The sequence below is a fragment of the Dipodomys merriami genome, unplaced genomic scaffold (genome assembly GCF_024711535.1).
Source record: "Dipodomys merriami isolate MVZ:Mamm:240054 unplaced genomic scaffold, mDipMer1.0.p SCAF_33, whole genome shotgun sequence".
Classification (NCBI taxonomy): domain Eukaryota; kingdom Metazoa; phylum Chordata; class Mammalia; order Rodentia; family Heteromyidae; genus Dipodomys; species Dipodomys merriami.
The window spans coordinates 2850241-2876413 of record NW_027204826.1 but is presented as its reverse complement, the minus strand read 5'-3'; the positions used below and the strand labels follow the sequence as shown (position 1 = coordinate 2876413).

Sequence of the window (26173 nt, the reverse complement as noted above, 5' to 3'; positions counted from 1 at the left end):
ACCACCATTTATACTTTCATACTGCTTTTGCCCAGTGATCTACAGGATACCGGAAGTCAGTGATTGATCCAAAGTTATGTAACTCATTAATTAGCATTGAGCTAGAACTTGAACCCTGGCATACTACCTACGATTCTAAGGAAGAATTTTAACTAAATGAGCTAACAACAGAAAACTTGGAAGTGTTTTCCCACACACAGCTGTGTGCGGGGGTGTGCAGCTGTGCAAAGGATACATTCCCCAGAACCATTGCCTATTGCATCTTAACCTTACAATGTGTGGAAGTTCACCAGTAGACACAGGTAACAAAATTGAATGCAAGCCATGCACCAGTACATCTGTCATCCTAGCTACTCAGGAGGCTGAGATCTGAGGATCACGGTTCAAAGCCAGCTTGAATATTAAAGTCCATTAGGCTCTTATCTCCAATGAACCAGCAAAACACCTGGAAGTTAGGGCTGGGAATGTGGCTTAGTGGTAGAGTGCTTGCCTAGTATGCATGAAGCCCTGGGTTTGATTCCTCAGTAACACATACACAGAAAAAGCTGGAAGTGGTGCTGAGGCTTAAGTGGTAGTTTTAGCCTTGAGAACAGACTCAGGGACAGAGAGAGGTCAGGCCTTGAGGTCAAGCCCCAGGACTGGCCAAAAAAAAGCTGGAAGTGGAGCTGTAGTTCAAGTGGTAGAGCACCAGCATTGAGCAAAAAAGCTCAGAGACAGCACCCAGGCTCTGAGCTCAAGCTCCAGAACTGAAGAGAATAAAGTGTGCGTGCGTGCGTGTGTGTGTGTGTGTGTGTGTGTGTGTGTGTGTGTGTGTGTGTGTATGGCAGCTGGCTAGCTTTGAAAGGAAAAATATCTAGGAGAACCAGAATACAAAAGGAACTACATATCTTGCCTTTTCAGATTTAAATCCACAAAATAAGGCTGGTGCTGCCATCATCTAAGATCAGTCATATCTTAGAGATTGCAGAATGGTTTGCAACAGCAACCAAAAAGCTCTAGTTCGCAGATCAGAAGGGGTCTTACCCTGAGCTCTTCCTTAGTGCCCTTTCCTCCACAACACATCTAAAGCTTTCCAATCCTACTTACGCTGTGCTGTCCTGACCCTACTTATTTAGGTTTGTTTTGTTTTTTGTATTGATCCTGGGGCTTGAACTCAGGGCCTGGGCATGGTCCCTGAGCTTTTGTGTTCAAGGCTAGTGCTCTATCACTTGAATCACAACTCTATTTCAGGCACTTCTGGTGATTATTGGAGAAGAGAGTCTGATGGACTTTTCTGAGCTGGATAGAAACTTTGATCCTCAGATTTCAGCCTCCTGAGTAGCTGGGATTACAGGCATGAGCCACTGAACCCCTTCACCATCTTGTACTCTATCTACTAGGGGTTAGTGGCTTGTTTTCTTACTGGATGTGTGTTCCTCAGGGTCAGAGGTCTATGTCTTCCTCTACAACCCACTCTACATCTCATGGACCAAGTACAATGTTTGTCTGCTGGTAGCTCAAGCATTTCTAGAAGAAATGAATTAACCCCATTAGCATTTTATCTCTGGCAATGTCTAACCAAAAAAAAAAAAAATCACACTTGTCTTCTGAGAAGAAGGAACACATCCAAATACCAAGAACTTCAGTTCCTGGTAGGACAGTTGCGAAAATGGCTTACCGACACAGCTGGTGGAAACTTCAGCAGATTCCGTGAGTGCTAAAAGAGGTGAAGTGGGCCAAGACTTGAGAAGTCATGGTTTAGTACCCTGGGGGGGGGGGGGGGGGGGGAGGCGGGGCTGAGAAGGGAGCAGGGGAGATTCAAGGCTATAGAAAGTTTAAAGAATAGCCAGGCCAGGCGCTGGTGGCTCATACCTATAAGCCTAGCAACTCAAAAGGATAAGATCTGAGGATCAACGTTCAAAGCCAGCCTGAACAAGAGTATCTGTGAGACTCTTAATCTCCAAACAACCAGCAAAAACAGCTACAAGTAGAACCGTGGTTCACGTGGTAGAGCACTAGCATTGAGCACAAAAGCTCAGGGATAGTGCCCAGGCCCCGAGTTCATGGCCCAGGACTAACATCCTCCCCCCCAAAAGCATCACAAACAACTTCTTCCCTAAGAATGACATATATTTACATTATATCTGGGATACCCTTTATCGCAGCTGCTGGAGCCTGCATGTCACCCTGGATGGCTGTTTCCAGCTGGAGTCGCCATCTTGGCATCTCACGGTCCTTGGCCCCAGTCTTTCTGGGGGTCAGGCTCCCTCCCGTGGCACGTAAAGGAAGCTGCCTTCTCTAACTGTCCATGAGGCTGGCCGGGTGGTCGGGGCTGGGGGGGGACGTGTTGAGCTTGGGGGTGGACAGGTGTTCTAGTTCATAATGTCCGTTCTGCGAGGTCTTGTGTGCCAGCTGCTCCTTCGCGCCCTCTTTCTGGATCCTCTTGTGTTCAATTATCTGCTGGAGCTGGTGGCCGGCATATTCTGGCTTGGTGGTCAGTGGGCCAGCTGGCACAGCCACCCCAAGAACATCCGACACCATGTAGGGGCGCAGCCAGCCCACCAACGGGGTGCTTCCGGGGCTGTAGTGGGTCTGCTTGTGGTAGAAGAGAAGTCCATCCACCTATGGAGGGGAATCAGGGAGCACAGGGTAACTTTGGTGGGGGGAGGGGGGGAGGGGTGGCAGGTGGAGATGATTCCAAGAGAGCCTGCACACACACAGGCAGCTCAGGTGATCTGAGTCATTTGTCTAAGCCACTGCCAGCCAGGCGCTGGTGGCTCACGCCTGTAATCCTAGCTACACAGAAGTCTGAGATCTGAGGATCGAGGTTCAAAACCAGCCGGGACAGGAAAATCCCTGTGAGACTCTTTATCTCCAATTAACCACCAGAAAACCGGAAGTGGTGCTGTGGCTCAAGTGGTAGAGTGCTTGTCTTGAGCTGAAGAGCTCAGGGACAGCGTCTAGGCCCAGAGTTCAACCCCCACAACCGACCAAAAAAAAAAAAAAAAAATGTGGCTCCTCACATGTTTAATTTCTAAATAAATGGCCTGGTGACACATGCCTGCAAACCTAGCATTAAGCACTCAGGGGCTAAGGAAAGTGCACTGTAGGCTACAAGCCAGCCTTGTTTACTGGTGGGACTCAAACACTAAATACATGTTGTCCTGGGATATGGTTCAAGCTAGGTACCAGTGACTCACGCCTGTAATCCTCATTACTCCAGAGGCTGAGAACAGTGAAGACAACCAGGAAAGGGAAGTCCATGAGATTCTTTTTTTTTTTTTTTTTTGTCGGTCGTGGGGCTTGAACTCTGGGCCTGGGCGCTGTCCCTCAGCTCTTCAGCTCAAGGCGAGCGCTCTACCACTTGAGCCACAGCGCCACTTCCGGTTTTCTGGTGGTTTATTGGAGATAGGAGTCTCACGGTCTCTCTTGCCCGGGGTTGGCTCTGAACCGCGATCCTCAGATCTCAGCCTCCTGAGTAGCTAGGATTACAGGCGTGAGCCACCAGCGCCCGGCGTCCATGAGATTCTTTATCTCCAATTAACCACCCTGAGGTTCAATACCCAATACCAGCATGTTAAACAACAGTAACAACAACAAAAACATCAAGTGATAGAATGCTGGCCTAGCAAGCAGTTATCCCCCAGTATGGCAAAGAAATGAATGAATAAAAGCAATGGCCTAGAAAACTAAAGTTTACAAAATAAAAGCAAAATGGTCCTTTCCTGTTTACATAGTAACATCCTACCCACTATTTTAACACCTTTTTTTGAGACCATGTGTATTACCACGTAGTGCAGGCTACCTCTGACCCATCTATTCACCCCATCTCTCTCCCTCATCTCTTCTCCACTTTTTTTTTTTTTTTGGTTGGTTGTGGGGCTTGAACTCTGGGCCTGGGCGCTGTCCCTGCACACTTCAGAACAAGGTGAGCCCTCTACTGCTTGAGCCATAGTGCCACTTCTGGTTTTCTAGTGGTTTATTGGAGATAAGAGTCTCATGGACTTCCCTGCCCAGGCTGGCTTGGAACTGCAATCCTCAGATCTCAGTCTCCTGAGTAGCTAGGATTACAGGCTTGAGCAACCGGTGCCTGGCTTTTTTTTGTGTGTGTGTGTGTCAGTTGTGGGTCCTGTACTCTGGGCCTGGGCGCTGTCCCTCAGCTCTTCAGCTCAAGGCAAGTGCTCTACCACTCGAGTCACAGCACCACTTCCGGCTTTTTCTGCTTATGTGGTGCTGAGGAATCGAACGCAGGGCCTCATGCATGCAAAGCAAGCATTCTACCACGGAGTCACCTTCCCAGCCCTCTTTTTAAAACAATTTTTAACACTTTTTATTTTTTTGGCCAGTCCCAGGGCTTGAACCCAAGGCCTGGGCACTGTCCCTGAGCTTTTTTTGCTCAAGGCTAGCACTCTACCACTGGAGCCTCAGCAACACTTCTGACTTTTTCTGTGTATGTGGCACTGAGGAATCGAACCCAAGGCTTCATGCATGCTAGGCAAGCACTCTACCACTAAGCCACATTCCTAGCCCAATTTCAACACTTTTTTTTTTTTAAAGCAATATTGGGGTGTTTGAACTCAGGACCCTTTACTCGCCAGGCAGGTGCCCTATCACTTTTGCTGCACCTTCAACCCATTTTGCTTTAGTTCTATGTTAGAGTCTCACTATGCTAGAGGCTCCTATACTTTCCACAGGGCTGGGCTGAAAGTATATCTCACTTTGTTCAGCTTTTCTTTCTTTCTTTTTAGTTTAATTGTTAAGTCTGAGTTTATCTGAAACTGAATCCTCCCAATCTTAGTACTCAAAATAGTTCAGATTACAGGTATGAGCCACCATGTCTGGTTCCAACTATACATAACACTAAAAATACATACATGAGGTCTGGGAAGGTGGCTTAGTGGTAGAGTGATGGCCTAGCATGCATGAAGCCCTGGGTTCGATTCCTCAGCACCACATAAACAGAAAAAAACGCAAGTGGTACTGTGGCTTAAGTGGTAGAGTGCTAGCCTTAAGCAAAAGAAGCTCAGGGACGGTGCCCAGGCCCTGAGTTCAAGCCCTGGGACTGGTACACACACACACACAAAATCCACACTCATAGGTATGTGCATAGATACAGAGAATATCTATATGCATAGTGTCTATGTATGTATATATACATATATATACATATACATAAACTTATATATACATATATGTTTTGTTTTTCTCCCAGTTTTGAGATGTTTCGGGTCAAACCCGAATGCTACGTGAGCATTCCACCACTGAATAACATCCCTCAATTCTTTCTTTAGGTCTGAAACTGAGACTCAAACTCAGTACCCGATGTTTTCTCTCATTGGCTAGTATTCTACCACCTGAGTCATGCCTCCAATCCCTCAATATTTTTTTTTTTTTTTTGCCACTACTGGGGTATGAACAAGAGGATTACAAACTTTCCTGTCCAATGTAGCTTTGAACTGTTATCCTCAGATCTCAGCCTCCTGAGATTACAGCCGTAAGCCATTATGCCCAGCCATCCCCTACTTCTTATTTAACACTCCTACCCACCAAGCTGGGTTTGAGAGAGGGGGCTGCTTGGGCTTGGGTGGTTCTGAGGAGCTTCCTAAACACACACAGTGAGAATCAAGCAGAAACTCAACCTGAGGTCTTCTGCCTGCACATTCCAAGCTCTTTCCATTACCAGCAGCGGTGGCTGAGTTCCCCAAATGGAAGCAAAGGCAGGGCACAAAGACAGAGCCTGCCGGGGCACCTGACTACGGTGCACAGGACACAGGCTTCTCAGCCATGGCTGGCTGCCCAAACAGCCCCCGACATTGTCTGCGAGCCATGTTCTGGGAAACGCATTTCTCAACGGGAAGCACGCCTCCAGGCCCACATTTTCTTTTCCATGATTCAGTGACTCATCTCTAAAGAGCATTTATTGCCACTGGGGTATAAGGGTTATAAATAAAGATAGGGTTCTTACCACCTTCTTAATTGACTCCCAGAAATGAAGCAAATTTGCCTTTGCCATTTCCTCATGCGGGAAACTGTGATCGCTTACAAAATTATATCCAGTTTCAAGAAAACACTGGCTGGTGACATGGCAGAACTTTAAAGTGTGGTGGGCGATGGGAGTTTGGTAAATGAGGAGAGGGGACTGCAGGTTCTAAGGATGACAAAACACTGCCTGGGGGCTGGGAGGTGGAGTGGAACTCACCGGAGGAGCATTTGCCTAGCATGTGGAAGTCCATATGTTCAATCCCCAGCACCACAAAAACAAACAAAAGAAGCAGGGTGCTGCTGACTATCAAACTAGCTACTTAGGAAGCTGCCATCTGAAGATCATGGTTTGAAGCCAGCCCCAGCAGGAAAACCTGTGAGACTCTTAGCAACAATGAACCACCAGAAAATCCAGAAGTAGAGCTGTGGTTCAAGTGGTAGAGGGCTACACTTGAGCCCAAAAGCTCAGGGACAGTGCCCAGGCCCTGAGTTCAAGCCCCAGGACTCACACAAAAGAAAGAAAGAAAAAAAAAAAAAAAAAACAAAGACAAATAGCCTGCAGTGAGTGCTTCTGGAAACAGGAAACTTCTAGAGCTATAACAGAGCAAGGTCTTGGCAGAGTGAGGAAAGCTGGTCACCTTCTCCTATGCCACTGGATATCAGGCATTGCCATCCCTGGGATACTGTGGTCTAGGCCAAGCAGAGGAACAGAGGTTCACGGGTTGTCAGGGACCCGTCATTCACTGGTAGCATTTTGCTCCGCAGACAAACTGGAGCCAGTTCTGCTTGAAGCAGGAAGAGGCACACAAGAAGGCTGGACTGAGAATGAAAATTCTTGTAAGAAGCCAGTGGTTCCTGCCTGTAATCCTAGCTACCCAGGAGGCTGAGATCTGAGGATTGTAGTTTGAAGCCAGCCTGGGCAGGGAAGTCTGTGAGACTTTTTTGTTGTTTTGTTTTGTTTGGTCATGGGGCTTGAACTCTGGGCCTCGGCACTGTACCTCAGCTCTTCAGCTCAAGGCTAGCACTCTATCACTTCAGCCACAGCGCCACTTCCAGCTTTCTGGTAGTTGACTGTAGATAAAGAGTCTCACAGACTCTTTCCTGCCCAGGCTGGCTTTGAACCATGATCCCCAGATCTCAGCTTCTCATGTAGCTAGGATTACAGGCAGTGAGCCACCAGCACCCAGCTGTGAGACTCTTATCTCCAATAAACTGCTCAGAAAAAAGCTGAAAGTGACGCTGTGGCTCAAGTGGTAGAGTACTAGCCTTGAGCAAAAGAAGCTCAGGGACAGTGCCTAGGCCCTGAGTTCAAGCCCAAGACCTGCATAAAGAGACAGAAAAAAAAAGAGAGACAGTGTATGTATGTATACCTAAGTCTCTACTCTGTAATCTACAATCATAGGAAAATGGTGAAGACAGTAGTTTTATTACCTCGAATGGGAAATCCATAGACAGCACTTTGCACAGGCTCTCAGGGGTACAAGGGAAATTCTTTAGTCCCACAAATTTAAACTGGAATAGAAATGAGAACATAAAAAGAGTTAGTATAAGCTGGGCACTGGTGGCTCTTTACTGTAACCCTAGCTACTCAGAAAGGCTGATATCTGGAATTGTGGCTCTAAGTTATCCCTTGCAAGAAAGTCTGTGAGATTCATCTCCAATTAAGCATCAAAAAAGCACAGGATGGGCTGGGAAGGTAGCTCAGTGGTAGAGTACTTGCCTCCCATGCATGAGGCCCTGGGTTTGATTCCTCCTCAGCACCACATAAACAGAAAAGGCTGGGCTGGGAAGGTGGCTCAGTGGTAGAGTGCTTGCCTTGCATGCCTGAGGCCCTGGGTTCGATTCCTCAGCACCACATAAGCAAAGAGAAAAAAGCCGGAAGTGGCACTGTGGCTCAAGTGGTAGAGTGCTAGCCTTGAGCTGAAGAGCTGAGGGACAGTGCCCAGGCCCAGAGTTCAGGCCCCACGACCGGACCCCAAAAAATAAAAAATAAAAAATAAAAAAAAATAGAAAAAGCTGGAAGTGGTGCTGTGGCTCAAGTGGTAGAGCGCTAGCTTTGAGGTGAAGAGCTGAGGGACAGTGCCCAGGCCCAGAGTTCAAGCCCCACAACAGGCAAAAAATAAAAAAGAAATTAAAAGCCAGGGCTCATACCTATAATGCAGCCACTTAGAAGGCTGAGATCTGAGAATCTCAGTTTAAAGCCTGGGCAAGAAAGTCTTTAAGACTCTTGGAGCTGGGAAGGTGGCTCAGTGGTAGAACGCTTGCCTTGCATGCCTGAGACCCTGGGTTCAATTCTTCAGCACCACATAAGCAAAAAGAAAAAAGCTGGAAGTGGTGCTGTGGCTCAAGTGGTAGAGCGCTAGCCTTGAGCTGAAGAGCCGAGGGACAGTGCCCAGGCCCAGAGTTCAGGCCCCATGACTGAACCCAAAAAAAAAAAAAAGTCTTTAAGACTCTTATCTTCAGTTAACTACCAAAGGCTGGAAATAGAGCTGTGGCTCTAGTGGTAATGCTAGAGCAAAAAACAGCTGTGTTCAATTCAAGCCCCAGTTGAATTCAGGGCCTAGGCACTGCCCTGAGCTTCTTTTTTTTTTTTTGGTCCAGTCGTGGGGCCTGAACTCTTGGCCTGGGCGCTGTCCCTCAGCTCTTCAGCTCAAGGCTAGCGCTCTACAACTTGAACCACAGCACCACTTCCGGCTTTTTTCTTTTTGCTTATGTGGTGCTGAGGAATCGAACCCAGGGCCTCATGTATGCAAGGCAAGCGCTCTACCACTGAGCCACCTTCCCAGCCCCACCCTGAGCTTCTTTTGCTTAAGGCTAACACTCTACACTTGAGCCACAGTACCACTTCCGGCTTTTTCTGTTTATGTTTATGCTAGGCAAGCACTGTACCACTAAGCCACATTCCCAGCCCTCCAACAATTTTTTTTTCACCAAGTCACATGCTTTATTACTAGCGATACCACATATATTTTATTTGTTTATTTGCAGTGCTGCAGTTTGGACCCAAGGACTTGTGAGTAGTCAAATCCTCCACTACTGAGCTACGTCCTTATCCCCCACCTCATATCAGAGCCTGGACTCAAGGCTTCATACTTCCTCTGCCTTCTTCTTGTTCATGGCTAGTGCTCTGCCTCTTTATTTATTTATTTATTTTTATTGTGAAAATACTGTACAGAAGGGTTACAATTACATGGGCAAGGTAATGAGTACATTTCTTATCAAGCATTGTAGCCTCCTCCTTTGTTTTCCAACAAGTTTTTGATTTGAGAGGTTCAATCAGGAGTCTTTATTAGAAAGCCAGTAACAATAGGCAGACTCCTGTCACAAAGACCTGCAGCCCCACGAATACAGTTGACGCTGTCAGAAAACTGAGCCATGAGAGGAAAGAAAGAGCAGAAAAACAACACCAACAACCCAGAGCAGCTCCAACGGAGAGCGGAAGTGGGACGCCATACTGACCAGAGGAGAGTGCCAGGAGGCAGGACAGGACAGGAGGCAGGACAGGACAGGAGCCACGTGGCACGGCAGCATTGTGTTTTTGTTTTGTTTTTTTTGTGTATAGATGGATGAGTTGCTGATTATATGAAATCACAGTACAGTTTTAAAATTAATTTTATGTATGTGGTACTGAGGAATTGAATCCAGGGCCTCATGCATGCTAGGCAAGCACTCTACCATGAAGCCACATTCCTAGCTCCCCACCGACTCCTGATCTGATACTTCTGTTCACTGTCTGATACTCTACCATACCTCCAACCCCAGATCTCCAGGGTTTTTGGTTTTTGTGGAGGGTTTTTGGTTGTTTTGGGTTTTGGGGTTTTTTTTTTGCCAGTGCTGGGGCTTGAACTCAAGGCCTGAGTGCTGTCCCTGAGATTCTTCTCTGTTCAGGGCTAGTGCTCTACAACTTGAGCCACAGCTCCACTTCTGGCGTTTTGTGGTTCACTGGAGATAAAAGACACATATAGACTTTCCTGCCCAGGCTGGCTTTGAACAGATCTAATCCTCCCAAGTGGCAAGAATTACAGGCGTGAACCACTGGCACCTAGCCTTCAGTTCTCAACTTAGTCATCGTTAAAACCACAAACAATTCAGATCCAGAGCAGGTTCAGGCCCATATGCTTCCTATTAATACATGGTATCAATAAAGGTGGCTCAAGCAGCACAGCACCTGAATTCCAACTCCAGTACCACCAAAAAATAAAAATAAAAAGATAATTAGTCTAAATGGATGATCTTTAGGTGACAGAGAACTTAAATCAATCATTACAGGATGAGAAGCTGGCCTTACAGGATTGAGTTTAGTCTTCTCCCCGAGTCCCTCTTCCTCTGGTAACTTTGAATGCATCCAGTAGAATCGGAAATCAGTCTGCCACACGAGAAAGAAAGTCAAAAGAGAAAACATTGCCCACCTCCAACTTGAATATGAACCTGTCTTACAAAGACCTGAGTCCTTTCTGTTGTTTAACCCCTATTTCACTAAGAGCCATAAGGCTAGGAAGATGTTTATCAAGTCCTTCAAGATTTTTTTCTTCCCCTTAAAATCTATCAAAGCCAAGTGGGGTGGCACATGCCTGTAATTCCAGCACTCACAAGGTCGAGGGAGAAACATCCCAAGTTTGAGGTCAGACTGGGGCTACACAGCAAGTTCCATAACCGTGTGGGTGACATAGTGAAACCCGGCCACAAAAACAAACCAGAACACAAACCCCAAGGGAACATAGGTGCTGGGGATTGGATTTGTATTTTTATTCTGGGTGTAGGCTTGGCTCTGCTCTGGGAAGCTGTCAGCTTCTACCACTCGGGAAAGCGTGGCCACGGCGCTGGTGCTCAGGATCTGAGGAGATGACGCTTACAATGCTCCAGGGGCGGATGCTAAAGATGCATGCTCCAGTGAGGGGAAGATACCTCATCCCCTGAGTGTCTGCTGACCTTCGGTGGGGTGATGGCTCACGGGGATAGCTTGTGACAATCTCATCCTCAATCTCTGCTTCCTTCCTTGCCTCCTCCATCTTTTCTTCCTTCTCTCAATCTCTCTGTCTCTCAATCTCCTCTCTCAATCTCTCAATCTACTCTCTCCTCTTGCTGTTGTTGGTACTGGGCTTGAACTCAGGCACTGTCCATTAGGTGTTTAGTTTAGTTTTGTTTTGCTCAAGGCTAGTACTCTACCATTTGAGGCACAGTTCCACTTCTGGTCCTTGGTGTTAATTTAAGATAAGAGTCCAAAGGATGGGGCTGGGAAGGTGGCTCAGTGGTAGAGCGCTTGCCTTGCATGCACGAGGCCCTGGGTTCGATTCCTCGGCACCACATACGCAAAAAGAAAAAAGCTGGAAGTGGCGCTGTGGCTCAAGTGGTAGAGCGCTAGCCTTGAGCTGAAGAGCTGAGGGATAGGGCCCAGAGTTCAGGCCCTACAACCGGAGGGCCCCCCCCCAAAAAAAAAAAAAAAGAGTCCAAGGGACTTTCTTATCAGGGCTGGTGTTGAACTGAGATACTCAGATCTCATCCTCCTAAGTAAGTAGAATTATAGGTGCGAGCCACTGGTGCCCATCTATTCTGTTTTCGGTTTGTCTGTTTTGTTTTTTGTGCCAATCCTAAGGCTTGGATTCAGGGCCCAGATGCTGTCCCTGAGTTTTTTTCATTCAAGTCTGGCATTCTACCTCTTGAACCACAAACCCACTTAGGGCTTTTTGGTAGTTAATTGGAGATGATAAGTCTCACATGGCTGGGAGTGTGGCCTAGTGGTAGAATACTTGCCTAGCATGCATGAAACCCTGGATTCGATTCCTCAGTACTACATAAACAGAAAGGCCAGAAGTGGTGCTGTGGCTCAAGTGGTAGATTGCTATCCTTGAGCAAATGAAGCTCAGGGACAGTGCCCAGGCCCTGAGTTCAAGCCCCAGGTCTGGCAAAAAAAAAAAAAAGTCTTTCCTGCCTGGGCTGGCTTCAAAGCATGATCTCAGAGTAGCTATGATTACAGGTGTGCGGTACCAGAAACCAAATCTGTTTCTTTCTTCTCTTCAACTTCTTCTTCCCTTTTTTCTTTCTTCCCTCCCCTCTTCTTCCTACTCTTCTTTTCTCCCTTCTTCTGTACTCTTTCTTTCTTGTCTTCTTCCTCCTTTTTCTCTTCCTCTTTTCTCTCCTCCTTCTTCTCTTCTCCCTCTCCCTCTTCCACTTGCCCCTCCCTTTCCCTCTCCCCTTCATGAAGAATATCTAGAAGCTTGTTAAAGCACAGAGCACTCCCCTGGCTCCTGCTCAGCAGGTGTGGGAACTGCTTCTTTAACACTTCCCGAGGTGCCTGATCTAGAGAGTATGCTCACAGCATGATGGGAAACTAGCTGAGCCATAGATAAGGGGGGGGGTCTGCTAACTGCTCCTATTAGTGGTTGCTCAGTGATGGGAGAACAGTGTAGGAAGACATAACAAAGTGGGAGGGGAAAGGATTTCTTCTCATTCTGAAAGTCACTTCCTAGAGCAAGTCTTAGAGAGCTGGAACTGTGTGTCCTACCAGGACACCCAGGCACCGGCAGGGTCAGGATATGGTGGGTGAAGGAGTCATTTGATGGTATCTCATGGTCTACCTTCGTTTCCTGCTGCCCACCACAGCATCTCTTCACCCCACAATCCGCTCTGCCAGCAATCTTCCAGCTGGAGAGCAGCAAGGGGAAAATACAGCTGTGACAAAGCCCAGCCTACACCTCTGGTTTCTCCCCTTCCACTCTCAAGGACTGGTTATACTCCAGCCAGGCACTGAGGCTCAAGCCTGTAATCCCAGCTACTCAGGAAACTGAGATGGAAGGATCATGGTTCAAGGCCAGCCCACCCAAGAAAGTCTGTGAGCCTCTTAACTCGAACTAAGCATCCAAAAAGCCAGAAGTGGAGCTGTGGTTCCAGTAGTAGAGTGCTAGCCTTGAGCAAGAAAGTTCAGGGACAGCACCCAGGCCCTGAGTTCAAGCCCTAGCACCAGCAAAATTTTTAAAAACAAACAAACAAAAATAACAAAAAAGCTGCTACACTTTCCTCAGTTCCACTTATTTGTGTTTTTCAAACTAAGCAAATTTAAAACACTCTCAAAGATGCAGGGAGCATTAGATAATGTTCATGATATACCACATCCGGGACACCCTAACAGGCTGGTCATGAACCAAATCCACAGGCAGGGGCCAAGTTCCAGAGAGAGGGAAGAGAGGAAAAGATGGGGGGCGGGGGGAGGCAGCAGCCCTTACCTGACAGTCATAAAATGGGTGCCCCCGCCAACACATCACATCCAGCACATAGTAGGTCTGCTTCACCTCACTGTAGATGCAATCTAGAATGGTGTAGTCTGCAGAGAGAGGCAGAGAGTTGACAAGCAGCTCTCTTTCAGTCTAGGAAGCCTCATCTTAGAGGCTCAAACCAAACAACCTTTAAGGTCCTGCAGTAGGGACTAAGGGTTCACCGGGGACAGAGTTCTGCATGGCTTAAGGGTGACACTAGGTGAGGATTGGTACAACTCTTCAGCCAAGTGGGAACTTGGAATTTCAACACCAGTTTGGACATTTGCTCATCTTAGAGAACCTGAAGTTTAATATTTAAGATCCTATTTTAGTTGATAACTTTCCTTTTTTTTTTTTTTCATTTTGGTTTTGGTGCCAATACATGGGGCATGAACCCAGCCTGGGCACTGTCCCTGAGTGTAGTTTACTACTAGATCCACAGCTCCACTTTTAGCTTTTTTTTGCTGGTAAATTGGCAATAAAGAGTCTCATGCACAAGCCCGGTGCCGATGGCTCACACCTATAATCCTAGCTATTCAGGAGTCTGAGATCTGAGGATTGTGGCTCAAAGACAGCCCAGGTAGTAAGTCTGTGAAACTCTTATCTCCAATCAACTACCAGAAGTGGTGCTGTGGCTCAAGGGGTAGAGCTCAAGGACAGGGCTCAGACCCAGAGTTCAAGCCCCACAACCGATCCCAAAAAAAGTCGCACCAACTTTGTAGCCCGGGCTGGCTTTGAACTGCAATTCTTAGATCTCAGGCTCCTGAATAGCTAGGATGACAGGTATAAGCCACCAGCGCCCAGCTTTTTTTTTTGTTGTTGTTGGTTATGGGGCTTGAACTCTGGGCCTGGGCACTGTCCCTCAGCTCTTCAGCTCTACCACTTGAGCAACAGCACCACTTCCAGTTTTCTGGTGGTTTATTAGAGATAGGAGCCTCATGGTCTTTCCTGCCCGAGCTGACTTTGAACTGTGATCCTCAGATCTCGGCCTCCTGTGTAGCTAGGATTACAGGCATGAGCCACCAGCACGGCCTTTTTTTTTTTTTTTTTAATTTAGAAAAAATGTCTTGCTATGTAGCCAAGGTTGGCCTTAAACTCCAGGTCAAGGGCTGGGAAGGTGGCTCAGTGGTAGAGCGCTTGCCTTGCATGCCTGAGGCCCTGGGTTCGATTCCTCAGCACCACATAAGCAAAAAGAAAAAAGCTGGAAGTGGCGCTGTGGCTCAAGTGGTAGAGTGCTAGCCTTGAGCTGAAGAGCTGAGGGACAGCGCCCAGACCCAGAGTTCAGGCCCCACGACCGGACCCACAAAAAACAAAACAAAACAAAAAAAACTCGAGGTCAAGTGATCTTCCTGACTCAATGCCTCCCCTCTGGCTGGACTATAGGTGCATGCTACCACACCCAGCTTACAATTACCCTACAAGTTCTTATGAAAGACACTGTGTGTGAGGAAAGGGATAGAAGTTGTCTCTGCCTTTTAAGAAGTGGAGAGAAGATGACCACAGAGCAAGCAATGAAATTATACAGTACACACTATGACACAGGAGTTCCAGAAAGAGGAAACAGGAACAGCAGGAAATGCTTTACAGGAAGAATGCAACATAAACATAGTTAAAAGAACAGGGTAGAGCCTGGCACCAGTGGCTCTTGCCTGTAATCCTAGCTACTCAGGAGGCTGAGATCTGAGGATCATGGTTCCAAGCCAGAATGGGCAGAAAAGTCAGTGAGACTCTTATCTCCAAGAAACCACTAGAAAACTGAAGTGGCGCTGTGGCTCAAGTGGGAGAGCACTCACCTTGAGTTGAAGAGCCCAGAGACAGCGTCCAAGCCCAGAGTTCAAGCCCCACGAATGACAATAAAAAACAACAACCAAAAAAAAAAAAAAATCAGGGTAGGGCTGGGAATGTGGCTTAGTGGTAGAGTGCTTGCCTTGCATGCATGAAGACCTGGGTTCGATTCCTCAGCACCACATAAGCAGAAAAAGCCGGAAGTGGCGCTGTGGCTCAAGTGGTAGAGAGCTAACCTTGTGCTGAAGAGCTGAGGGACAGAACCCAGGCCCAGAGTTCAGGCCCCACGACCAGCCAAAAAAAAAAAAAAAAAAAGACTAAAAAGCATGGTGACACACACCCATAATCTCAGCACGCAGATAGAAAGTTCCAGGATAGTGTACATACACTACATAGTGAGACCCTATCTCAAAAAATAACCAAAAAGCAGGGCACTAGTGGCTCACACTTGTAATACTGGACACTTGGGAGGCTGAGATCTGAGGATTGTGGCTAAAAGCCAGCCTGGGCAGGAAAGTCTGTGACACTTTATCTTCAATTAAATACCAAAAAAGCCAGAGGAGCTGTGGCTTTAAGCTGTAGAGCACTAGCTTTGAGCAAAAGAACACCCAGGCCCTGAGTTAAAGCCCCACAACCAGGGGAAAAAAAAAAAAGCCAGAAATGGCAGTGTGGTCAAAGAGGTAGAGTACTAGCCTTGAGCATAAAAGTTTAGGGACAGTGCCCAGGACCTGAGTTCAAGCCCCAGGACCAGCACAAGAAAACAGAAAACCTCAATGTAGCTCAGGTGGGTGAGCATCTGCTTAATCAAATGGGAGGCTGGAGATTCAAACCACAGTGCCAATAAAAGACCAAACAAAAACAACAAAAAAACTGAAGCAACAGACACTGTCTTATACTGATTATAAAACTTAGTAAAGCTGGGTACCGGTAGCACATGCCTGTAATCCTACCTACTCAGGAGGCTGAGATCTGAGGATTGCAGTTTAAAGCCAGCTCAGGCAGGAAAGACTCTGAGACTCTTATCTCCAATAAACCACCAGAAAACTGGAAGTGACGCTGTGGTTCAAGTGGTAGAGTGCTAGCCTTGAGCTGAAGAACTGAGGGACAGTGCCCAGAGTTCAAGCCCCACGACTGACAAAAAAAAACAAAAAACCTCAGTAAATAGCTGGGGATGGTAGTGCACAACTGTAATCCAGGCACTGAGGAAGCTGAGGAAACAAAATCAAGAGGTCGTAGCCAATCTGCACCCCACAGATTCTTAGGTGAGGCGTCTTAATGTACCTTTTGCTGTTGTTGAGTTCCGCCTATTGCCTCCTGGCAGAAGGGAAGAAAACCTGTTGACGCAGTAGCCGCTCTTGGTGTAGGCACTGGTGGAGCCCTGGGGGGAGAAAACTACAATTCTTGTCAGATGTCCACTGATCTCCTTGCCTCTTGCCCAATCGTTCTTCAGTGTAGTCACTGGCCCAAAGATGGTAGACAGCAGATCCTCACTGCAGGAAAGGACTGCGGGGCCCACTCCAGGCAAGGCTACTGTACCCCAAGAGAATGAAGAACAGAGAAAACCCTGGCCTCAGATCAGCCTCCAGGCATGAGGGGTAGAAGTGGCTACTCACCCTGGAGGCCACAATAAGGGCTCTTTTCCCCACGGGGCACACGACCACAATCCATTCCTGCCCCAGATCTGAAGGGACATCAATTAGCCACTCCGAGAGCATCAGCTGGAAACAAAAACATGGCGTTAAAGGTTACAGGAGTGTGCTGCACACATGTTACAAGAACAAAGCGGTCCCATCCTACATACAAAATGCAAATGTGTTACAGGTGAGGGCAGAGCCGGGCACTTGCTGGTGGCTCACACCAGTCATCCTAGCTGCTCAGGAGGCTGAGATCTGAGGATCACGGTTCAAAGCCAGCCCAGGCAGGAAAGTCCAAAGACTCATCTCCAGTAAACCACTGGAAAACGGGAAGTGGTACTGTGGGATCAAGTGGTAGAGCACTAGAGTTGAGCTTGAAGAACTGAGGGACAGCACCTAGGCCCAGAGTTCAAGTCCTACAACCCACAAAAAAATAGTAAGTAAATAAAAACCAGGGCTGGGAATGTGGCTTAGTGGTAGAGTGCTTGCCCTAGCATGCATGACGCCCAGGGTTCCATTCCTTAGCACCTCATAAACAGAAAAAGCTGGAAGTAGAGCTGTGGCTCAAATGGTAGAGTGCTAGCCTTGAGCAAAAGAAGCTCATGGACAGAGCCCAGGCCCTGAGTTCAAGCCTCAGGACTGGCAAAAAAAAAAAAGAAAAAGAAAAGTAGATAAATTAATAATAATAAAAAACAAAAACCAAAAGCCAGCAACAGGCTAGGGCTAGACACAGGTGTCTCACTACTGTCATCCTACTCAGGAAGCTGAGATCTGAGGACCGAAGTTTGAGATTAGTCTGGTAAGCAAAGTCTGTGAGACTCTTATCTCCAATAAACTAATCAGAAAAGGCAAGAAGTGGCGCTGTGACTCAAGTGCTAGCCTTGAGCCCAAAGAGGCTCAGGGACAGCGCGCAGGCCCTGAGTTCAAGCCCCAGGACTGGCAAGAAATATATAAAGAGTCTGTTAGAGATCAATAGCTTGAGGGCTTTCTGCTTATGGCTGGCAGCTGCTGGTTACTGAGGGCTCATGGCTGTTAACCTACTATCCACACGCTTGATCAAGGATTTCAGTCAGTCCAGCACTGAGTCAGCTCTCCCACCTCCCATTCCCATACGCATTCCCTTTGCTTTGCCTTGCGATCCCCTCTCTTCCCGGCAGCCTTTGTTCTGGTGGGCTTTGGCTGAGCTGTGCAGGGCAGGGCACTGCACGGGGTTATGTCTCACCTCTGTACCACTTACTTGATTGGCATAGCGTTTTGGTAGCTTCTTGCCAGTGTCGATGTCCATTTCCTCATCACCCTTCCTCTCCTCCTCTTCCTCGCTCTCCACCCCGGTCCAGTCATCTTCAGCCAGTCTCCGGGCATGGTTCACATAATCCAGCCTCTTGCTGGAGGAAACAAAAGACATGAGCATAGGGTCTTTATGTTTTATACATGGATATCTCAGGATGTGATGGGTTTCATTTATTTCAAAGGCTACAAATTTGGGCAGAACTTGGGTTTTTTGGTAGAAATTAGAAATGATGGAGCCAGGCACCAGTGACTCAGGCCTGTCATCCTAGCTACACAGAGGATCATGGTTCAAAGCTGGCCTAACCAGGAAAGTCCCTGAGACTCTTACTTCCCATTAAGAGAGGAACTGGATGACTAGATGACTAAGATTATGGAGGAATATTCTTCACCAGATACTCTTCTATATACTTTGAACCCCATTGGTGTATTATTACCCATTATAAAATAAATAGCAGGGCTGGGAAGGGAGCTCAGTGGTACAGTGCTTGCCTCCCATGCATGAGGCCCTGGATTCGATTCCTCAGCACCATATAAGCAGAAAAACCCAGAAGTGGCGCTGTGGCTCAAGTGGTAGAGCGCTAGCCTTGAGCTGAAGAGCTGAGGGACAACACCCAGGACCAGAGTTCAGGCCCCATGACTGACAAAACAAAATAAAAAAAATAATAATAAATAGCAGCTAGAAAAGAAAATAGTCAGGGAATAAAATTTGTTTTGGTTTTGTTTTCTGTGCTGGTCTTTGGGACTTGAAATCAGGGCCTGAGCACTGTCTCTGAACTTTTGTGTTCAAGACTAACACTACCCACTTGAACCACAGCTCCATTTCCAGATTTTATTTTATTTTTTGGTGTTTAATTAAAGATAAAGAGTCGTATAGTATGTTGAAAATGAACTATACAGCTTGTGGGTGGGGATGGGAGGGAAAAACTGGGAGAGAGCAAGAGAAGGGGTGACCATGTCCAAAAAGGCAAGCCAGGCACTGGTGGCTCATACCTGTAATCCTAGCTACTCAAAAAGCTGATCTGAGGATGACAGTTCAAAGCCAGTCCAGGCAAGAAAAGTCCATGAGACTTTTATCTCCAATTAACCACTAGAAAACAAGAAATAGAGCTGTGGCTCAGAGTAGCAGAGCACTAGCCTTAAGCAGAAGAGCCCAGGGGCAGTGCCCAAGTGCTGAATTCAAGCTCCACAGACAAAAAAAAAAAAAAAGAAAAGAAAAGAAAGGAAAAGAAATGTACTCAGTACCTGACTTCTATACCATTTCCTCTATATATCACCTTTATAATAACAAACAAATAGACAATAAGCCAGGCACCAGTAGTTCACACCTATCATCCTAGCTTCTCAAGAGGCTGAGATCTGAGGATCGCAGTTCCAAGCCAGCCTGGGCAGGAAAGTCTCTAAGACTCTTATCTCCAATAAACTACTAAGAAAGAGGCAGAAGTGGCACTGTGGCTCAAGTGGTAGAGTGCTAACCATGAGTACAAAGAGAGTCAGGAATAGTGCCCAGGCCCTGAATTCAAGACCCAGGACTGGCAGAAAAAAACAATTTTTTTTTTAATATTAAAAAGATGGCAGGTACTGGTGGCTCACATTTGTAATCCTAGCTACTCAGGAGGCTGAGATCTAAGGATCAAGGTTCAAAGCCAGCCCATGCAGGAAACTCTGTGAGACTCTTATCTCCATTTAACCACCAGAAAACCGGAAGTGGCACTGTGGCTCAAGCGGTAGAGCACTTGCTTTGAGCTAAAGAGCTCAGGGACAGTGCCCAGACCCAGAATTCAAGCCCTACAACCAACAACAACAACAACAATAACAAAGTTAGTCTCACAGACTTTCCTGCCTGCACTGGCTTTCAGCCACAATCCTCATAGCTCAGCCTCCTGAGTTGCTAGGATTACAAGACATGAGCCACCACTGCTGGCAAAAGAATGCAATCTGGAAGCAAGCCAGATGCTATAGAGAAGCATTTCTGTTTCACATATCTAGTCTGAACAAAATACAGACTCTGTGACAACTGCAAAACTGTTCATTTTCTTCTAATCCCCAGTTCTTAAATTTATGACCCAGAAGAAAAGCCCATGGTGCACCAAGAATAAAAAAATAGGATCTCTCTCCAAAGCAAGCCCAACCTCAAACACTCCCATTCTGCTCTCTTTCCCCTTTTGCTCATTTTGGCATTCAGACCACAGAATGTGGAAGACATTTCCTCTGATTCCCTGGGAATTATTTGTCTTGAACTCCCAAGGGCTCCCTAGTAACATTTGGGCCCCAGGCAGACGGGAAGACCACACTAGTACCAGAATTCCATGTTGGAAAGGCCACACATCAGCTACCCAGAGAAGGTGGGGAAGTGGAAGTCTAGGCCAGGCTTCCACAAGTTCCTAAAGTGCAAAGCTCAGTATTATTGCCCCAGGAACAGGTTGGGGGGGGGGGGGCAGGAAGTTAAAACTTAACCAAATGAGTTTTTGCTTTCAAACTTCAGTCCTCCCTTCTTCCTGGTCCTTTCCTAAGTGCTGGGGATAAAGGCCTACCTTGGGCAGCCTTCACGCTGCCCACCATGTGGGCAGCAAGATCCACCTTTAAGGGAGCGTCCTTCAAAGGGGGATTCCATAGAAAGGAGCTCAATCCCCCTGAGAAGTTTACAGCTCCCAACCCAGAGAAAGAAGCCAAGGAGTTAAAGCCCCCTTACGATTTCTGCAGTTCCAGTAATTGGCGACGCCGCTCACTTTGCTCCAAGGAACTGTACTTGGACTTGTACTGAGACAGGCGGGGGTGTGGGGCCGCTGTGCTGTTCAGATCTTGAGACACAGAAAAGCTACTAGCCAGGGCCTGACTCAGCTCTTCCATTTTTGCTATAAAAAAATTAAAGAAGAAGAATTCATATCATCCTATGTGTATAGGTGATTAGATGAAAATGATGGGTAACTAAAAAACAAATTAACAAATCCACATAAGCTGGGTACCAGTGGGTCACGCCTCTAATCCTAGCTACTCAGAAGGCTGAGAGCTAACAATCTTGGTTCAAAGTCAACAGGGGCAGACAAATCCAAGTCACTCTTATTTCTAACTAACCAGCCAAAAGTTGAAAGGCCCGACTCAAGTTGTAGAACACTAGCTATGAGCATGAGTGAGCATGAGGCCCTGAGTTCAAGCCCATTACTAGCACAAAATAACAAAACCTAATCCAAAAAAATGTAATCCAAAATGACATTCTTTCCATGGAGGGGGGGTGAAAAGAAGCTAAAGGATAAATGAGTTACGAATTAGCAATAACAGTGTTGCTTTTCTTTTGTTTTTGCCAGTCCTGGGGCTTGAACTCAGAGTCTGGGCACTGTCCTTCAGCCTCTCTTTGCTCAAGGTTTACATGCTACCACTTGAGCCACAGAACCACTTCTGGCTTTTTCTGTGTATGTGGTACTGAGGAATCAAACCCAGGGCTTCATAGTATTGTCTTTTATTGATACTTCCATGAATCATTTGATAGCCAAACAACAATTGCTAAGAAAATTCATTCATGGCGCTGGGAATGTGGCTTAGTGATAGAGTGCTTGCCTCGCATGCATGAAGCCCTGGGTTCGATTCCTCAGTATCATATAAACAGAAAAAAGAAAAAAAAAATGGAAGTGGCACTATAGCTCAAGGCTAGCCTTGAGCCAAAGAAGCTTGGGGACAGTGCCCAGGCCTTGAACTCAAGCCCCAGGACTGGCAAAAAGAAAAAAGAAAATTCATTCATTCTATGATTGAAATATTAAAAACAAATCTTTTTGGTGCCAGTCCTGGTGCTTGAACTCAAGGCCTGGGTGCTTTCTGTGAGCTTTGGTGCCCATGACTAGTGTTCTAGCACAGGAGCCACACCTCCACTTCTAACTTTTTTGGTGGTTAATTAGATAAGAGTCTCATGAATTTTCCTGCCCAGGTTGGCTCTGAACTGTGATTGTAAGATCTCAGTCTCCGAAGTAGCTAGCATTACAGGGGTGAGCCACTGGTACTTGGCTACTTTTCTGTTTTTAATCACCAGCCTACCACTGACAGCCAGTGATGTGCTCAGCTATCTAATTTTTTTTTCCTGCAGTGCAGTTCTAATTAGCTATCACTCACTAATGAACATAACTCTCAGATTTAAATTTTAGCCAAGTGGCCATTCAATTCTATTACAAAGGCCAACTCAAACTAAGGAAATATAGCTGCAAGAGAAACACTAAATGAGTGAGTATAATATATATATGTATATATATATATATAACTATTACAATTAAAACCCCTTTGTACAATTAATATATATCAATTTTTAAAAAGAGAAGAAATATTACGGCTTCCAAAAGAAGACAAGAAAAGCCAAAAGATCTCAAAACTAGACAGTTGCCTTCTCTTTTCATAGTTTTGACTCTGGGGCAGTAGGAAGAAAGGTTTCAAGGCAACCTGTGTGACTCAGAAAAAAGCTGAAATGTGGAAGGTTGACTAAGTGTAGTGTAGAGAAGACTTCCCGAGACAGCGTTGAACAACAGGAGTAGAGAGAGGGGTAACTTCAGTACATCCCATTCACTCCTGTGAACGAAGGTATGAATAGCACAGGAACTCACCAGAGTGAGTTCTGCCTCAAATTAAAAGAAACCATGAACACATTTGGGAGAATCTGATTCTCAAAGCTGGCTGGTCCAACTTTTCAAATCTGGTGTAAATCAGAGGACATGAATCAGTGCTCAATTCCATGCCTGGTCAGGTCCCTTCCTAAGCACCAAATCAACAGGTTCATTGTAGTCTCCATACTAAAAATACAACTCAATAGGCCTCTCCTTGGCCACCAAGTATATATACATGTACATGTGCCTATGTATAAACTATATCTATGCCCAGATAGATATAGAAGTGATATGTGGGGCTGGGAAGGTAGCTCAGTGGTAGAGCGCTTGCCTTGCATGCCTGAGGCCCTGGGTTCGATTCCTCAGCACCACATAAGCAAAAAGAAAAAAGCCGGAAGTGGCGCTGTGGCTCAAGTGGTAGAGCGCTAGTCTTGAGCTGAAGAGCTGAGGGACAGTGCCCAGGCCCAGAGTTCAGGCCCCATGACCAGACCCAAAAAAAAAAAAAAAAAAGTGATATGTGATGTAGCCCAGGATAGCCTTGAAATCCATCATCCTATCTCAGCCTCTCAAGTGCTGTGATTGCAGGCTTTCATCACCCTGTATGGCTCATCTGAACCACTTCTTTTGTGTGTATATGTGTCAGTCCTGAGACTTGAAAGCAGGGCCTGGGCTTTGTCCCTAAATTTTTTTGCTCAAGGATAGTACTCTACCACTGGCTTTTGAGTGGTTCATTGGAAATAAGTGCCTCATGGATTTTCCTGCTTGGGCTGCCTTTGAACCAAGATTCTGAGATCTTAGCCTCCTGAGTAGCTAAGATTACAGGTATGAGCCACCGATGCTTGGCTTAGTTTTTGCCTTTTTTTTTTTTTTTTTTGGTCGATCGTGGGGCTTGAACTCTGGGTCTGGGCTCTGTCCCTCATCTCTTCAGCTCAAGGTGAGGGCTCTACCATTTGAGCCACAGCCACAGGTTTTCTGGTGGCTAATTGGAGATAAGAGTCTCAAGGACTTTCCTGCCTGGGCTGGCTTTGAACCGTGATCCTAAGATCTCAACCTCCTGAGTAGCTAGGATTACAGGTGTGAGCCACCAGCGCCTGGCTAGTTTTTGCCCTTTTTGTATCCTTCTCCCCTTTCAGGAAAGTGATCTTACATCTGGCAGGGAGCCTTCTTTTCCAAGCAGTGAATTAAAATTACTGTCTGGTAGGACTGGGCACCAGCAGTTCACAGCTGTAATCCTAGCTACTCAGGAGGATGAGATCAGAGCATTGTGATTCAAAGTCAGAACAAGCAGGAGAGTCTGGTAGACTATCCCCAGTGAATTTCCAAAAAGTCAGAAGTGGAGCTATGGCCTTAAAAAAAAAAAAAAAAAAAAAAAAGCTAAGGTGATTATGATCCTTGGCAATTTTTTTTTTTTGGGGGGGGGACGGCTCAGGTCGTGGGGCCTGAACTCTGGGCCTGGGTGCTGGCCCTCAGCTCTTCAGCTCAAGGCTAACACTCTACCACTTGAGCCACAGCGCCACTTCTGGCTTTTTTCTTTTTGCTTATGTGGTGCTGAGGAATCAAACTTAGGGTCTCATGCATGCAAGGCAAGCGCTCTACCACTGAGCCACCTTCCCAGCCCCCTTTGGCAATTTAAAAATCCATCTTCTGCTACTCAAAGTAATGACCAGGACTGGGAATGGGGCTTAGTGGGAGAGTGCTTGCCTAGCGCATGCAAGGCAAGTAAGATCTGGGTTCGACTCCTCAGTACCACATACACAGAAAAAGTGGCACAATGGCTCAGGTGGTAGAGTGCTTGTCTTGAGCAAAAAGAAGCTCAGGGACAGCGCCCAGGCCCTGAGTGCAAGCCCCAGGACTGGCATGAAGAAAAAAAAAGTAATGCCCAAATCATCTTTTTATTAGGACCTATCATTCTTTATCTGGGTATTAGCTCCTGCTCCGTCAAGAACCACAAAAATCCTTAAATTTGATGCCCGGGGCACACCAGGGATCCCTGTTTGCTTCAAGGCCCTGGCCTGGCTCCTGGGCGCCCAGACCCCTCCGGGATGGTGCTGTCCACCTCAGAGTCCGGATCTTAGCCGCAGGTGACCGCATCTGCACGCGAGGCCCGCCCGTGCTGGTCTCCCCCTCTCCCTACCCCACTTGCCCCCGGCTCGGGACCCCACCACCTAGGGCTCTACCCGCCCCGCCCCGCCCCGCCCCGCCTCTCCCAAGCGACTGCGACGCCCAGACCTGGCATGAGGTCGCCCCCCAACCACACAAGTGCCCCTCGGGGCACCGGAAACGAGCCAAAGGGGGGGCTCCGGCCTGGTCCCGCGCCCCCCACAGCTGACGCCCTGAGACATCAGCGTACGGAGACGCCAAGGAGACACTGCCCGCGCAAAAGGGCCACTCCGGACCCAGAGGGGATCACCCGGGAACCCGGGACTCACCGGACCGAGGAGGCTAGGCACGCGCCGCCGCCGCCGGCTCCGCCTCCGAGAACTGACCAATCAGCTGCCCCCGCAAGGCTTGGACCCACCTATTGGTCCCCCAACGCGGCCTGGGGGCCTATAAGGCCACGCTTTCCGAGTTCCGGCTCCGCCCACCGTGGTGCATGCCGGGACTTGGGGGAGTCGATGCAACACACAGCTTAGGCCCTCAGTGTCTGGTGCTTTTCTGGTGGCCGAGGGCGGGGCTTCCGGTTTCAGGACCGCGGCTTTAGACCCGCCCCCCGCCCTTGCTTCGGGATGGTTTTGGCGGCATCTCGTCACTGCCGTCCTGGGGCTCTCCGGGGCTCCCGGACCCCGTCATTCCTGCATTCTGACTCCTCGAGGCTCCTCTCGCCAGTAGGAGGAGCTAGGACCTCGCGGCGCGTCGCTCAGGACCGTGCGTCCCGGCTCGGTCCCGAAGGCCGCGCCCACCATCCCGGGCCCGGCTTCTCCCACGCTGCCCCCCCCCCGACGCACCCCACGCTTGGGGCCAGCGGACTCCTGGTCAGCACCAGCCGCACGCCGCGTCTTCCGGCTGTCGGTCTGCAGAAGCGGCTGTGGGCCTGGGCCGCGATGCCACCCCGGGCGCCGCGCCCCTCGCCGGACACCGGGATTTAGGTCTCAGCCAGTTCCCGCGCAGCCTCTAGAACCGAGATGGAACGTCAAAACGTGAATAGCTGTTTGGTTGAGCCAGAATCTTGGCTCAGTTAACCTTCAGATAGCAGGAGTGATTTCTTCCTGTTATTATGTTCCGATTACAGTATTATATGAGTAAGGTGTAAGTTATAGTCCGAAAAACGGAAGCTCGGTAAAGTAACTTGGCCAAAGGTACACAAATCTTGAGTCCGATGTTTGAATTTGCTCAGTGTTTAAAGAGTAAATGATTAGTAATAATAGCAAATTATTATTATAGAACAGATAAACAGGAATTAGTTAAGAGACCAGAAAAACCAGAAATGGCCCTGTGGCCCAAAGTGGTATTGCATTAGCCTCGAGGGAAAGTACTCAGGGACAACATTCGGGTTCTGAGTTCAAGCCCCACGACGGACCAAAAAAAAAGTTGGGTAAATGGAAGTGTGGCTCAAATAGTAGAGCACTAGCCTTGAGTGAAAAACTAAGAGAGAGTGAGAGAGTCAAGCCCCAACTCCATTACTGACATGCTTGCTTCGGCAGGAAGCAACATCTTAACCAGCAAAAAAAACCCA

The 26173-nt window shown here is 47.5% G+C and overlaps 1 protein-coding gene across 1 annotated transcript; it reads right to left on the bottom strand.

Annotated features, from left to right (window-relative positions):
- Window positions 1-1908: 1908 nt before the first annotated feature.
- Snupn (snurportin 1) lies at window positions 1909-24984 on the bottom strand. The gene is made up of 9 exons (XM_070042693.1): window positions 24930-24984; window positions 20610-20772; window positions 17868-18015; window positions 16610-16714; window positions 16278-16374; window positions 13182-13279; window positions 10250-10327; window positions 7393-7473; window positions 1909-2601 (listed from the first exon to the last, which is right to left on the bottom strand). The coding sequence occupies exons 2-9, from the start codon at window positions 20765-20767 to the stop codon at window positions 2278-2280; spliced, it is 1089 nt and encodes a 362-aa protein (XP_069898794.1). The 5' UTR covers window positions 20768-20772; window positions 24930-24984; the 3' UTR covers window positions 1909-2277.
- Between the last annotated feature and the right edge of the window lie 1189 nt (window positions 24985-26173).

Bases quoted from the DNA above. Each gene is read 5' to 3' on its own strand.
- Snupn (XM_070042693.1), bottom strand. From the start codon at position 20,767: ATGGAAGAGCTGAGTCAGGCCCTGGCTAGTAGCTTTTCTGTGTCTCAA. The intron at 18,016-20,609 runs GTAAGGGGGCTT...TGTTTCCTCCAG, and splicing joins TTACTGGAACTGCAGAAATC to CAAGAGGCTGGATTATGTGA. The intron at 7,474-10,249 runs GTAAGGCCAGCT...TTTCTATTCCAG, and splicing joins AGAAGACTAAACTCAATCCT to TTTAAATTTGTGGGACTAAA.